Below are 12,755 nucleotides of genomic sequence, written 5' to 3' on the forward strand. Positions count from 1 at the left end.
TGTGGTCATTTTCAATATCTAATGGACTGGAAGTTCCATTCCACTACCTGTAACCAAACCAACCAAAATAGAATCTACAATTAAGAGAAAGAAATAATGAGAAAGAAAGCTGAAGTTTGTATTTATTTGGCCAATGCAATCACAAACAACAATGTCATCAAAAAGCTTCAACACTGGTATAACATCTCTCTGTTTAAGGCAAATTCCAGCCCCCCCAAAAAAATTCCGCCACTTCCCTACACAGATTTCACTCAGCACCTTTAGAGACCATTGTCTTGACAACAAAATAAAATATAGTATATATATATATAAGTATATTGGACATACCCCATCTTTTCCCCATGTAAAGCTTTTAAATGATTTTCTGCTAAGCATCCCCCTAAGCCTTCAGCCATAATTAAAGGGAGGGTTTTTTTTTAAACCATAATTAAAAGGAAAAGGTTTTTTTTTTAAACCATATTTTTTTCATTGTCATTATCTATATTAAATTTACAAAGAGTACTTAACCCTGCAATCTTTCCTCATGGCCGCTAGGATTAACAATAGACTGACAGAATGACAGTTGATTATTCTATAGGGAATTTCTATATAATACCTATTTCCACTACTGAGAATAGATAACCCCTCCTTTCCACAGATATCACTTTTTCAGGTCCAGACCATTGCTGCCTATGGCCATGAAGCTGCAGTAAAGTATATCACTAACCGCTCTTACTAGCGCCAAGGCAACATGGCAAACAGAAACATATAAAATGTGGTACATTTTATTATCTGTTTTCTATGAGCCAAAATGATTGGTGGCACCTTGCCTTTAAGACCCAACCATTTACATTTTCCAGGCCATATATTAGATGATAATTATTAGCTGGAGCACACGTTGTCAGTCACTGAACCATGTTGTTTCCCTTAATGGGCTATTCTCATGTATATTATTTATGATATATCCACAGGAAATAGCTGTATGTGCTATTGGTCCTGCAATTATGCACTTATGACATATCCTGTGGATAAACATGGGACTGACTATTCCTTTAAATCCTATGGGCCAAGCAAACCTTACTTACTTAAAGGAAATCTACCCCCAGGATGAAGGATTGTAAAACAAACTCACTGACATACTGGTGTTTCCCCCCTCTGATAGGATCCATTCTTCTTTAAACTTTCAATGTACTTGTTCTTAAGTAAAAAAGGACTTTAAGGCTCATTTGCATAATTGTAAATGCTTTTTTTAGTTAAATAAAGGGAATAATTACTGCCAGAGGGGGCACACACCAGTATGTCAGTGTGCTTGGTTTACAATCCTTCATCCTGGTGGTAGATGTCCTTTGAAACCTCTCTCTACCTCCTGGCAGCAGATGTCACTGGATTAAAAAGTTTCCCCCACCATATATACAATATTGAATAAGTGCCTTATCCCTGTGACCCCCAGGAATTATAATAACGGGGGCTGGCAAGTGTGCCAGAGTGCTCCATGAGAATGCATTGCTAGTGCATAGGCACATGCAGCACTTCAATCACTTCTATCAGGTTAAGCAATCACAGAAATTTGGAAGACACCCCATGGTCACGATCAACACTTATCCTCTAATTATCGGATAGTGGGAAAACCCATGTAAGAATTATTGCATACTCCCCACGCAGCATAGATGAAGGAAGTGGGAAGTGATTTAAAACTAATTTTCTAGTTTGGGCTGGAAATTGGCTTTAAATACAAATCAAAAATACTCCTCTATTATACCAGAGCTGCAAAAAAAAATCACATAAAAAGCATATACAAATCTGCTGGTCTTTATAAACTATACATAAATTCAATGGATGCATGACAGTGTGTAAATCAAAAAGCACTATCTGCACCATGAAAATCTCTAACACGCACATTAGCATTTGATTGTCAGCATGTAAACATTGAGGATACATAGGCTAGGCTGGCCATCCCCCAAGAGAGAATAGCCCTGCAGTAGCCAAATATAACAGTAGAGACGTCACGTTGATCAAACTCTTCACATATAGAGAACAATGATACAGTAGATCTCTAAACAGCAGCTGTTCTGTATGTGCAACATCAGAGCAAAAGGAATGAATTCAACAAAAAAATTTGGAGGTCACACAGTCCATGGGCTGTAAAGACCGGGATATCACAAACTGGGAATGAAAATCTCAATTCTGAATGATATATTTCACTACTTTGTGAAAATATGAGGTATAAATGATATGAATGGATGACTTCACAAAGTGTCTTTACTCATATACAGACATAAAGTACAGAATACTGGTGGCAACAAGACAATATACGGTGTTCAATAAGCATATGACATCTCATGTCTTTAGCTGGCTGTGGTTTTGGGAATATCTTGGACATCTGCCAGGTGCAGCTTTTGTCTGAATATTATGTTAAGGGTCGATAAATTGAAAGTTACTTTTTTTTAAAATCTATATTGACTTTGGAATTTCGTTATTCCCCTTGTCCCCACCAATCACTAGAAGTATGGTCAATAAGCGGGCTTCTGCAATTTCATCAAATCAACCAAGAACATAGTGTTCAGATTTATTCACTTAAATCCTTGATTAACATTAGACAGTTTGGTCCAGGATCAGGAACTATTTTACAATCCTTCACTTTTGGTCCCCGGCTCCATTTCATCCAGGTTTTATAAATGACCAAGAGACTGCATAACCTCTGATTTCCACCCATTATCGAAGACTACATGAAACGGTTTAGCGATCTGTTGAAAAGTGTCGCTATTGTTATGATCCCGTGGATTGTTGAGTGACGGGGGCTACACTGATCAGCTGGAATAGTGCCCACAACCACTGCATTGTGCTACACCTGTCATCAGATATCTATGGTTTAATGTCTTGGCCAGTGTGGATGGGTTGTTACTGATATATATATTATATATCTATATAAAATATATTTAATTTGCTTGCTGTATGTACATACATACAGCTCTTAATGATAATTCTTAGAAATGAAATCCACAGAGAAATGATTCTATAAAAAGGATACATGGAGGAATTCAGTTCTTCTAGCTGCAAATAAGAAGAGACTAGTTAGCACAATAATATATTGTGTAATAGGATTGTGTAAGCTGCCATTAAATTCATGCAGTCATCAGAGTTTGCTACAAATAAATTCTAGAAATGCCTTACTTAACTCTCCAATACGAGAACATGAAACTAATCATAAAATCATGACCAATGTTTATAGCCTATATCTACTGACATGCACTTTTTCCCCCTTTTAATCTGTCACTCATACCTTACATTCACAACAGAAGCTTAAAACTGTCTGTTTAACAGACAAATGTGTGAATAAAGCCGGTGACCAAGTGTTTAAAGTGAACATGTCCGGTGTGATAAGAACAGAAACTTGTACAGAATGAGGGGTGAACTCCCTGACTTTGAGCTGCTCAAAACCATATAGTTCAAAGTAGACAAATTCCCACAATGCCAACAGAGGGGACAAAGATAGATTTAAACTGTATATGGCACTGAAACTATTTTTACATACTCATCACCGTTTACAGGTTTAATTTAATCACAGTGGAAACCTCACCACAGAAAAATTGAAGGACCAGAAATGAAGGTGCTGCCCCATCCACCATGCGCTATCCAAGACTAATCCACACACAAACTGGTCTTCATTGTGTGTGACTAAGGTTTTTGGATCAGTTCTTTTCATTGTGTCATAAAATGTGTTAAAGCAATACTTTGAATACATTTTATCAACAGGAGGAGAGAAAAAGAACTGGACTGCACGTCCACACATCACACAATGTAGCCTAGCGGCAGTAGATAATTGTGTGATGTGTGGATGTGCGGTCCAGTTCTTTTTCTCTCCCCCTGTTGAAAACATTCTATACCTATTAGCTGTGTTATTTCAGTCTAACACATACATCAGAGAGAAGTCTGTCCAGATTGGAATCCCTGGCCATCTTGCGCTTGTCTTCTGTCATTTCCTCCAGTTCACCATACAAATCTAAGTGCAGACGTGCCAGTTTTTCCTGCAATCCACGGACATGTTCCATCTGTTCTATTGAACATTCATTACCTGCAATGTAACAAAGCAAAAAAAATATTGGAGTGATGGTGCAACGATTTGCAATCTACCACACAGGGAGAGCACAACTGGAGGATTGTTTCCATACAGAAGATAGAATACTTTTTTTTCTATGAAAGCTTTGGGCTGGCAGATATGCTGCTTATATGGAAATGTATGTTGGGAGCTTTACCTGTCAAAGAGTCTACAAACAATACATCCTGTAAGCCGATAGCGCCAATCTCATCTCCTCTGCTTTTTTTTTTTATTTGTAACAAATTTATTTCTTTTTCAAAATATACAAACTTTTAAAATGTTAGCCAACGGGGGAAGAAAGACAAGACAAACTATAAACATCAAATTCATATATCTTCCCCCATACACTTATTGATAAATCACAATGGGGTCATTTACTAAGGGCCCGATTTGCGTTTTCCCGATGTGTTACCCAAATATTTCCGATTTGCGCCGATTTCCCCTGAATTGCCCCGTGGCCAAACAAAAACCCGACGGATTCGGAAAAACCGCCGCATTTTTTAAAAAAAAGCTGTCGCGGAGCTTGCACTTACCTTCACTCCGCCCGGCTCGGTGAACTCCAGCGCGCTCCGATGCTTTTAAGCGCAGCAGCACCACCTGGTGGACAGCGGAGGAACTGCCTTAATGAATCCCGGCCGGACCCAAATCCAGCGCAGAGAACGCACCGCTGGATCGCGAATGGACCAGGTAAGTAAATCTGCCCCAATGTATTTAGTCATCCCCCATACCCTCCCACCTACTGACAGGAGAAGAAAAAAAAAAACCTCTGATATATTTATAAATGTTCCTTAAATATACATTTACTATTCCAACCAATTAACAAGTTGGCTCGGTTCACTGTTGCATTTTTTTTCTTTTTTTTTTCCTCTCCTTCTTCTCTATTTCCATTTCCTCTATATCTCGGCCCATTTCCCACTTATCCCAATTTTATCAACATAAATTTTTTCATATCTTTTGATATGGTGAGTAATACAATATATACAAAATTTTCGTCTGAATAGCTTTGTGATTTTCATTAATCTATCCTATCTTCATATTCCTATAAATCTCCCCCACCCCTCCCTCGATATCAGTCCTATCATATTTTCCCAACGCTCTTGTGACTTGTGTTTAACTCCTAAAGAGTTACTTTTAATCAATAATCTATAAATCCCTGAAATCTGACCCTTTTTTTCCCCTGTGTGCTTATTAAACTCTATACATTGCTGTGTATATGCTTCTTTGGACCTTTATTGCTTTAATTACGTGTACTAACTGTGGATATCTCAAAAAGTCACCATTATTCAGACTTACTTTAGATTTGAGTGCTGAAAAACATATTACTTTACCATCTTCCAAAACCTGTGAAAAAAGACGCACCCCCCTAGTTTCCCAAAAGATAGGATCTGGAAGATTTCGTAGCTCTAGAAAGTTAACATTTGACCACAGTGGTGTGTCCTCTATGATACCATTGATGTTATTAGTTGGTTAGTACAGCAGAGGAGAACAAGCCTGGGGGCAGTAACACTTTAGTCATTTTGTCTCAAAATAAGAAATATTAACCTACCAAAAGCTTGAAGTTTTCCCGAATGGAAGTCATTCAGGAGGCTCAGAAGACCCTTCTCCATTTCCTGAACATCCGAAACATCCGTAAGAAAAGAGTGCTGAATAGGGGCAGATGTAGCACCTTTACCTTCTCCCTGAGATTTTGACTTTTCTTTAATAGCTCTAAAAAAATAAATGATAAGTTCAGCGTACAAGCATGTAGCAGGTAAATGTCTGCACACACGTGTCATCAGTGCAGGTAATCCCCAGTATAACATAAAACATATTAATCCCAGGTACAAATATATAACTTATATTAACCTCAGGTACAAGACCCTGAGGACAACGCCTGGATGCAGCCATGGGGAATAGGTGTGTTATATGTTACAAATGTTCTTTCTTTAATGATTTTTTATTTCTCCGTATCACATCTATATTGATTAAAATGTACTATATTTTTCACTATGGCCAATATGCTTGTTCTGTAGTAATACAGTTTAGTAGTTTGAACTAAACCTGTCATCTTGATTTCACATTTTCACTAATGACAGGTTCCCATAGCCTTTTTAATACTGCTTTAAATCTGTTTTGTAATTAACTTCACTGGCTCCACTCATTTTTAAAAGTTGATAAAAGTATACATGGCTCCCAGCCAACCAACTGGATCATGGAGTCGTCATTATCTGCACAATTATCTAACAACTCTACTACCTCCTCTACCCCCATGCAGATGCGAGCTGACCCTGAGCTGCAACCAAATCTCTGTCAACTCTCGTCTGCATTAGGGGTGGGGGGAGAAGTAGAGTTTTAATTCATAGACAGGATGAGGATATTAGAAAAAAGTTAATGACCTTGAAGTAAAGTTAAATAAGTTGTACAGGAATTAATACATATGGCCAATTAGCAGTATCAATGTAGGTGAAAGCTATGGCTGCAGTTACAGTTTCCCAACACAACCCAGGACATGGTGCTAGCAGTTTCTGTCTTTGTGCCATGTGTTTCTGCTGAGCCAAACAACTCATAGGTGCGGGGGATGCATGTCTGCCCCTACCAGTGGTCATTTTCAATCGCACTTGGTGTATTAATTCCATACAGCGTCCAACTTATCTGCTTACAGCAATTCAATTGCCCATTTCATTTTTGCTATTGGGCATTTCCATTTTTGGTATTAGTTAGTAAAATCAGGGTTTGCAAATGTAAAGGGCGCTTTACAGCCTTATGTCATTGATATCAGATTGGTAGAGGTCTGCTGTGTCGCTGCAGCTCAGGCTTCATTCCCTTGAATAAGCCACAGTTACCTACCTCAGCCACTACACAGAGAACAGCGCTTATCAGATATTGATGACCAATGCAATGAAAACATCATGAATATTGTTGAAAAACCAGGTAATTTATATTTCGTATAATGCCTGATGAGAAGATACATGACATCTGTGTGTAATGTACTGCTCCTTATATAAGTATATGTTTTTTCATAATGTGCTTTCTTCTTATTTTCATTATTAAAAAAATGGATTGCAAAAACTGCAAATAACTATCATCTGACTGTGGTTACTTGATTCTGGCCCTCAAGTGTGGTCTTTCCCAGGAAACAGTCATGCAGCAGATGCCACATTGTCACAGTGGGATGCCGCAGACAAGCTATAGAGCCATCTCCAGTAGGTATAAAAGCTTAGACTCACCTTTTCAGCTTTGGTTTTTGTCCAGCTGATTGTGGCACAACATTTGAGAAGCCAGTGCTCCTGCTGAGTGGCACAGAGTTCTTTTTGGAATTCACTAGAGGAGGGTGACTGGTGGAGGACTTGGGACTCCTCCTTTTCATCTTCCTCTCTTCCATTGAGACACAAACTCCTGCCTATCTTCCTGCTGGATTGAAGAAAAGGAGGGTTAGATACTTTTCATATAGATTCAATTATACAGTACAAGAGCCATAAGGTACTAGCCTCATGGAGTAAAATAAGAAGCACTGAGCTATTTATTTCATGCAATCATTAATAATCGTTTGCATATTGCAGCTTCTTCGACATTTAGACTTTTGGCTATGGGACTTGCCTAGCAGTGGTCGCAAGATATCTTCTGTCTGTCTGTAAAATACATACATGTGCACAGCTTCTTCTCCAGTCACTTAGCATACATAGTTCTCAATAGGTAATGGCAGAGTTCTCATGCACCCTTGTACTACCTGTATAAATGCTGAAAGACAGAGCACTTTCTTGAGCTTACATGGTAGGTGGCAGAGAGCTATTTATCAGAGGTTAATGTATTCATTACACTGCTACAGGTGAATAGACTGAGCAGCTCAGATGTGAGGAGACGCAGTGCAGGCAGATGGAGCAAGTAATAACATTACTGTAACAACTGTAATCCACCACCCCCCTAGTATAGCATCCACTGTACAACATGGGCATATGTGTTACTACCTCTTCCATTCCCATTAACAACATCCTGACCCCTAATAATGGACGATTTAGTGGTCTTTAGGGGCCAATACTGATCAATCGCTTTGGATTTGCTGGAAATCAGGAGCGGATACAACTTATCGACTTCTCTAAGAAATCTCCATACTGTTCCCATAACTATTTGCAGCACAAGTTGTTGCCTTAGTCTGAGACTTGTAGTTCTACACTGCCCTATCTAAATCCCTGCCTCTGATCTATGCTCACAGGTCACAATACATACAAGAACATACAGCGAGCACAATCGCACAGCAACCGCGTAGGAAACGCACCATCCAGACGTTTTCAGACTTGTTTCTGTAGTGACATCACAGCTGTCTCTACTGCACAACCCGGAAATGGGGAAACACCGGTCACAAAACAAAGGTTCCTAGTAAAATAAGTCACAGAGTTGAGAAATACCGGGTGGTGCTGACCTCTAGTGGCCCGAACGGGAACTGCTGGGGGAGGACAGGGACGTGACTGAAGCGGGAGACTACTGACTGACGGTCTGTCAGGGGGACATGTTATCTGCTGCACTGTATCCAGTCATTGGTCCTGTGAAGGGTAGATGGCACCATAGTCACATTACAGTAGAGGAAATTACATATAAGTCCCTGCAGCAGATTAACCCATTCATGGCATGCCACTGGTTATTCACTGTGAAGTAAGAATAACATGTTACCTTTATTGTTACAGCTTTCATTTTTTTCTTGTGAATTACCATTGGAAAAGAAACAACCTAGTATACCAACCGCAATATATAGGATAACAGTATGTAAGTATAGAAATCAGTTCAAAACATCAAATCCATAAAATACAAACAATCTTTATCATCAATACTAAGGCCTTGAAACCCAGAACACAGGAAAACTTCTAAAGAGATTTAAGGTTTACGTTAAGCTCAAGGAATATCGCACCATCCGTCATTGTTTGAGCCAAAGTGGACTTAAAGGGGTTATCCGGGTTTGAATTTTTTTTTATGGCCGGGCTGGGGAGGGCTAGTTAAACATAATAAACATGGACTTACCTCCTCCGGTGCTGCCGATGTCCCGCGCCGCGGTCACTTCGATCCGTGCCCCTGTAAACAAACAGGGGCACGGAAGCCGCGCACAGGGAGCTTCCGGTCCGCGATGTGGACGGCTCCTCCCATGCGTCCCTATCTCTCAGCGTTGTAAGCGCTGGGAGATGGTGCGCATGGGAGCTTCCGGCCGGCCAGAAGCTCCCTGTGCGCCGGTGTAATGAAACCGGCTCACGGAGAAGACCGGCTGCGGCGCGGGACATCGGCAGCACCGGAGGAGGTAAGTACATGTTTATTATGTTTAAATAGCCCTCCCCAGCCCGGACATAAAACATTTTTTAAACCCGGATAACCCCTTTAATTGGAGAAGACCAAGGAGGACACAATTGCTGAAAACAAATCATAAAAAGCCAAGACTGGAATTTGTAAAATGACATGTTGACAAGCCACAAAGCTTATGGGAGAATGTACTATGGACAGATAAGACTAAAATCAAACTTTTTGTCAATGCACATCAGCTCTATGTTCACAGATGGAAAACTGAAGCATAGCTGGAAAAGAACTGTGTCCCTACTGTGAGATATGGAGGATGCTCTGCTCTGTTCTGGGGCTGCTTTGCTGCAGAAAAAATGCTATTGACAGTTACAGAAATCATTTGGTTGTAGTTATTGCTTCAAAGGGCAATTCTGTTGAAGCATGGTTGAAAAGCAATGTCTGACTTTCATTTGTTCAGTTTTATAGATATTTTATTTATTTTTACTTTTGTCAGATTTGAGTTATTTCTGTCACCATGGTAGTTTTTTTTATCATTAAACGAGGGGTACCAAGAATTTTGTCCACATGTGTTCATGTTTTAGCTCCATATACGCTTTTTCAAGGGATCCTATCATCAGCACAACAGCTTTTTAGATTACCCATTCACCTTCCAAAGAATTTACATATCTACAAAAAAAATTAACTTCCAAAACTGGGTACTTTTGTATGCTTTAATACTGATCATACTAGCATAGTAATGTAGTATTGCAGGTGAAAACTTTTTTTTTACTACAGATACAATGCATTTGTCAGAAAACACAATAGAAGGGGAACGGTCCTGACTGTATTTTTCACATGACTTGCTAAATATAATGTATTTAACTCTACTTCTGCCTTTTTGGAGCTTGACACACAAATCTCTAGCATTTAAGCATGCAGAAAATCTGGATTACTTTTTACACAATTCTCATCCCATTATGGACTAAACCCGTGCATCCACTGCCTAAATATAAAAGATTGTGTGGAAAGTAAAGAAATTTGGTGTTAAAGAAGACTGCAAAATCAGCAGTTTTTCCAAATGATTCTTCTTCCTGGTGATAATGCAGACTTTGATCTTTAAAAAGAATATGTCATTCGCACATCCTGATGCCATATAGTTGAAAGGATATTTCTATAAATACAACTCTCTCTCTGATGTAGGGGTTGCACATTTTATTAAGAGCAGAGTGTAGACGGTATGTGAGCTAGAGCTATATGATGTGCATGTAGGAGTCACATGGAGACTGGCACCCTAGACATCCTAAAGATCCCTCTGCTGTGTAAGAAGACACCAGATTTAAAGGGAACGTGTCACCAGGAGACCCATTTTTAGCACTCCCCCAGTCCCCACAGAGCATAGTACATACACTGCCAAAATGTTTTTGTATAAAAAATTGGTTTTACAGAAAAAAAGATATGTTATATTGTACCTTTCATTAGTATCTGATGTGTGACTAGGCAGTTGCCAAAAAGGAGGGACTGGAAAGGAGCAGTCCCCCCCCCCCACCCTTGGGAAACATGTGACCATTTCAAATATATGAATAACTCCCCACACTCGGGATTGGCTGTAGAGGAGCAGGGGGCGTTGGGTGATGGGTGTTTTCATATATTTGAAAAGGTCACATGTAGTAGCGGTTCCCCAAGGGTGGGGGGGAAACTGCTCCTTTCCAGACCCTCCCAAAAGGCAACTGCCTAGTCACACAGCAGATACTAATGAAAGGTACAATATAACATATCTTTTTTTCTGTAAAACCTTTTTTTAATACAAAAACACTTTGGCAGTGTATGTACTATGCTCTGTGGGGACTGGGGGAGTGCTAAAAATGGGTCTCCTGGTGACAGGTTCCCTTTAAGATTGGCATACAACACGTTTCACAATTTACATCTCTTATACGACTGCGGCTTTAATTCTGTCTCTTCTTTAGTCTTCTTCTATGTTGGGCATACAGTATAACGGTAGGTGTAATGCAGGGAGCAGTTGGTAGAACATCCTTGAATCTGCAGCAGATTACAGTTTTGTCCTTGGATTTAGGTTGAACTCTGCTTATGGTACAAGGCTCCTAGGAACTGGAGCCAAATGAGAATGGGGAATGTAGGCCAGGAGACGCTGATGGCCAGAACTAATTGCATTATAAGGTGCCTGAGCAATGAGGAATGTAGTGTGCTAGGGTTCTAGTAAGCTTTCCGTTTAAGTTTCTACCCCAGTTTCTGACCCGTGTCTGGTTACAAAACTATTGTACCCTCCTGGAGCTCAGATTGTTTGCTGGTCCCATTCTTGTACGTCCCCTAGTTGTCACATCTTGAACTATCTGTGTCAGTCATCACTAAACTGAGTCTACACCCAATATTGCGAAATGGTCGTTCCCTACAAGTTCCCAAGTTTAGAAACGTATGAAAAATTCAAGTAGGCAGAAATACAGGCAGAAAGTTATCAAATCTTCTCCCTCAATACTTAAAAATTAAGTAAGGCTACATTCACATGGTGTTTTTACCTATCATTGTAGGAATACATTAATAATAATTCCTTTATTTATACAGCACACAAATTATGCAGCGCTGCACAGAGCTTGCCAAATTGGTCCCTGTCCCCATGGGGCTCACAATCTAATCAACCTACCAGTATGTTTTGGAGTGTGAGAGGAAACCGGAGGACCCGGAGGAAACCCAAGCAAACAAGGAAACAACATACAAACTCTTTGCAGATGTTGACTTGGATGGGACTTGAACCCAACCCCAGCGCTGCAAGGCTGTAGTGCTAACCACTGAGCCTCTGTGCATTATTATTATTATTTGTCACGAGTGCTCCTGCAACCGATGTCCTGGGTCCCAAGCACACCCATGTACCTCCCTGTAAGCGTGCTGACTTACCTTCCCGCGATCCTGCGATAGTTCCTGTGTTCTGGCGCGCCACCTAGGGCATGCATGCACCGGCTCTCTGAGATTTAAATGGCCAGCCTCTTCCTGTGACCCATGCCGGATCTTCGTGCCTTGTGCCCAAGAGAAAGCTTTGTTCCTGATGCCCTGTGTTTATATTGCAATTTCCTGTTGTGACCCTGGTTCTGTTATTGACTTCAATCCTGCGCTGCCTGTCCTGACCTTCCGCTATGTCCCCGACTCTGATCCTGTGCTGCCTGCCCTGACCTCCTGCCTGTTCCCAACTACGATTCTGCTATACGATCTTGTACTTCACCTTGGGGCCACCACCCCAGACAAAGTTGCGCCTGAGGAGCAATGTCATCGTCGGTGGTCCAGTGGGTCCACTACCCCTGGTGCTTGACATTATTATTCCTGCACACACTGTACTCAACCTACTTCCTGGAAAAGTCCTCAACGTATGCACTGAGCGTATACATAAACATATACTGACAGAAGGAGGAATACATTTTGCTTCCGTCTGCCAGTATAT

General features: G+C 40.4%; 1 protein-coding gene across 5 annotated transcripts in view; it reads right to left on the reverse strand.

The window, feature by feature from the left end:
• Positions 1-110: 110 nt before the first annotated feature.
• Positions 111-12,755, reverse strand: part of CCDC28A (coiled-coil domain containing 28A) — a 64,039-nt gene continuing 51,394 nt past the window's right edge. The window contains exons 1-7 of one of the 5 annotated variants that reach the window (XM_072141412.1): positions 8,328-8,413; positions 7,652-7,792; positions 7,282-7,465; positions 5,622-5,782; positions 3,897-4,051; positions 3,008-3,030; positions 111-2,379 (exon numbers count right to left, since the gene is read on the reverse strand). In XM_072141412.1, coding sequence (XP_071997513.1) covers positions 2,325-2,379; positions 3,008-3,030; positions 3,897-4,051; positions 5,622-5,782; positions 7,282-7,436 — 549 coding nt within the window. In that variant the 5' untranslated portion in view covers positions 7,437-7,465; positions 7,652-7,792; positions 8,328-8,413 and the 3' untranslated portion in view covers positions 111-2,324. Of the gene's footprint in view, positions 2,380-3,007; positions 3,031-3,896; positions 4,052-5,621; positions 5,783-7,281; positions 7,466-7,651; positions 7,793-8,327; positions 8,464-12,755 lie in introns of those variants that run through there. The other 4 variants (XM_072141411.1, XM_072141416.1, XM_072141413.1 and 1 more) reach the window with 4 other exon arrangements.

The sequence above is a fragment of the Engystomops pustulosus genome, chromosome 3, assembly GCF_040894005.1.
Source record: "Engystomops pustulosus chromosome 3, aEngPut4.maternal, whole genome shotgun sequence".
Classification (NCBI taxonomy): Eukaryota; Metazoa; Chordata; class Amphibia; order Anura; family Leptodactylidae; genus Engystomops; species Engystomops pustulosus.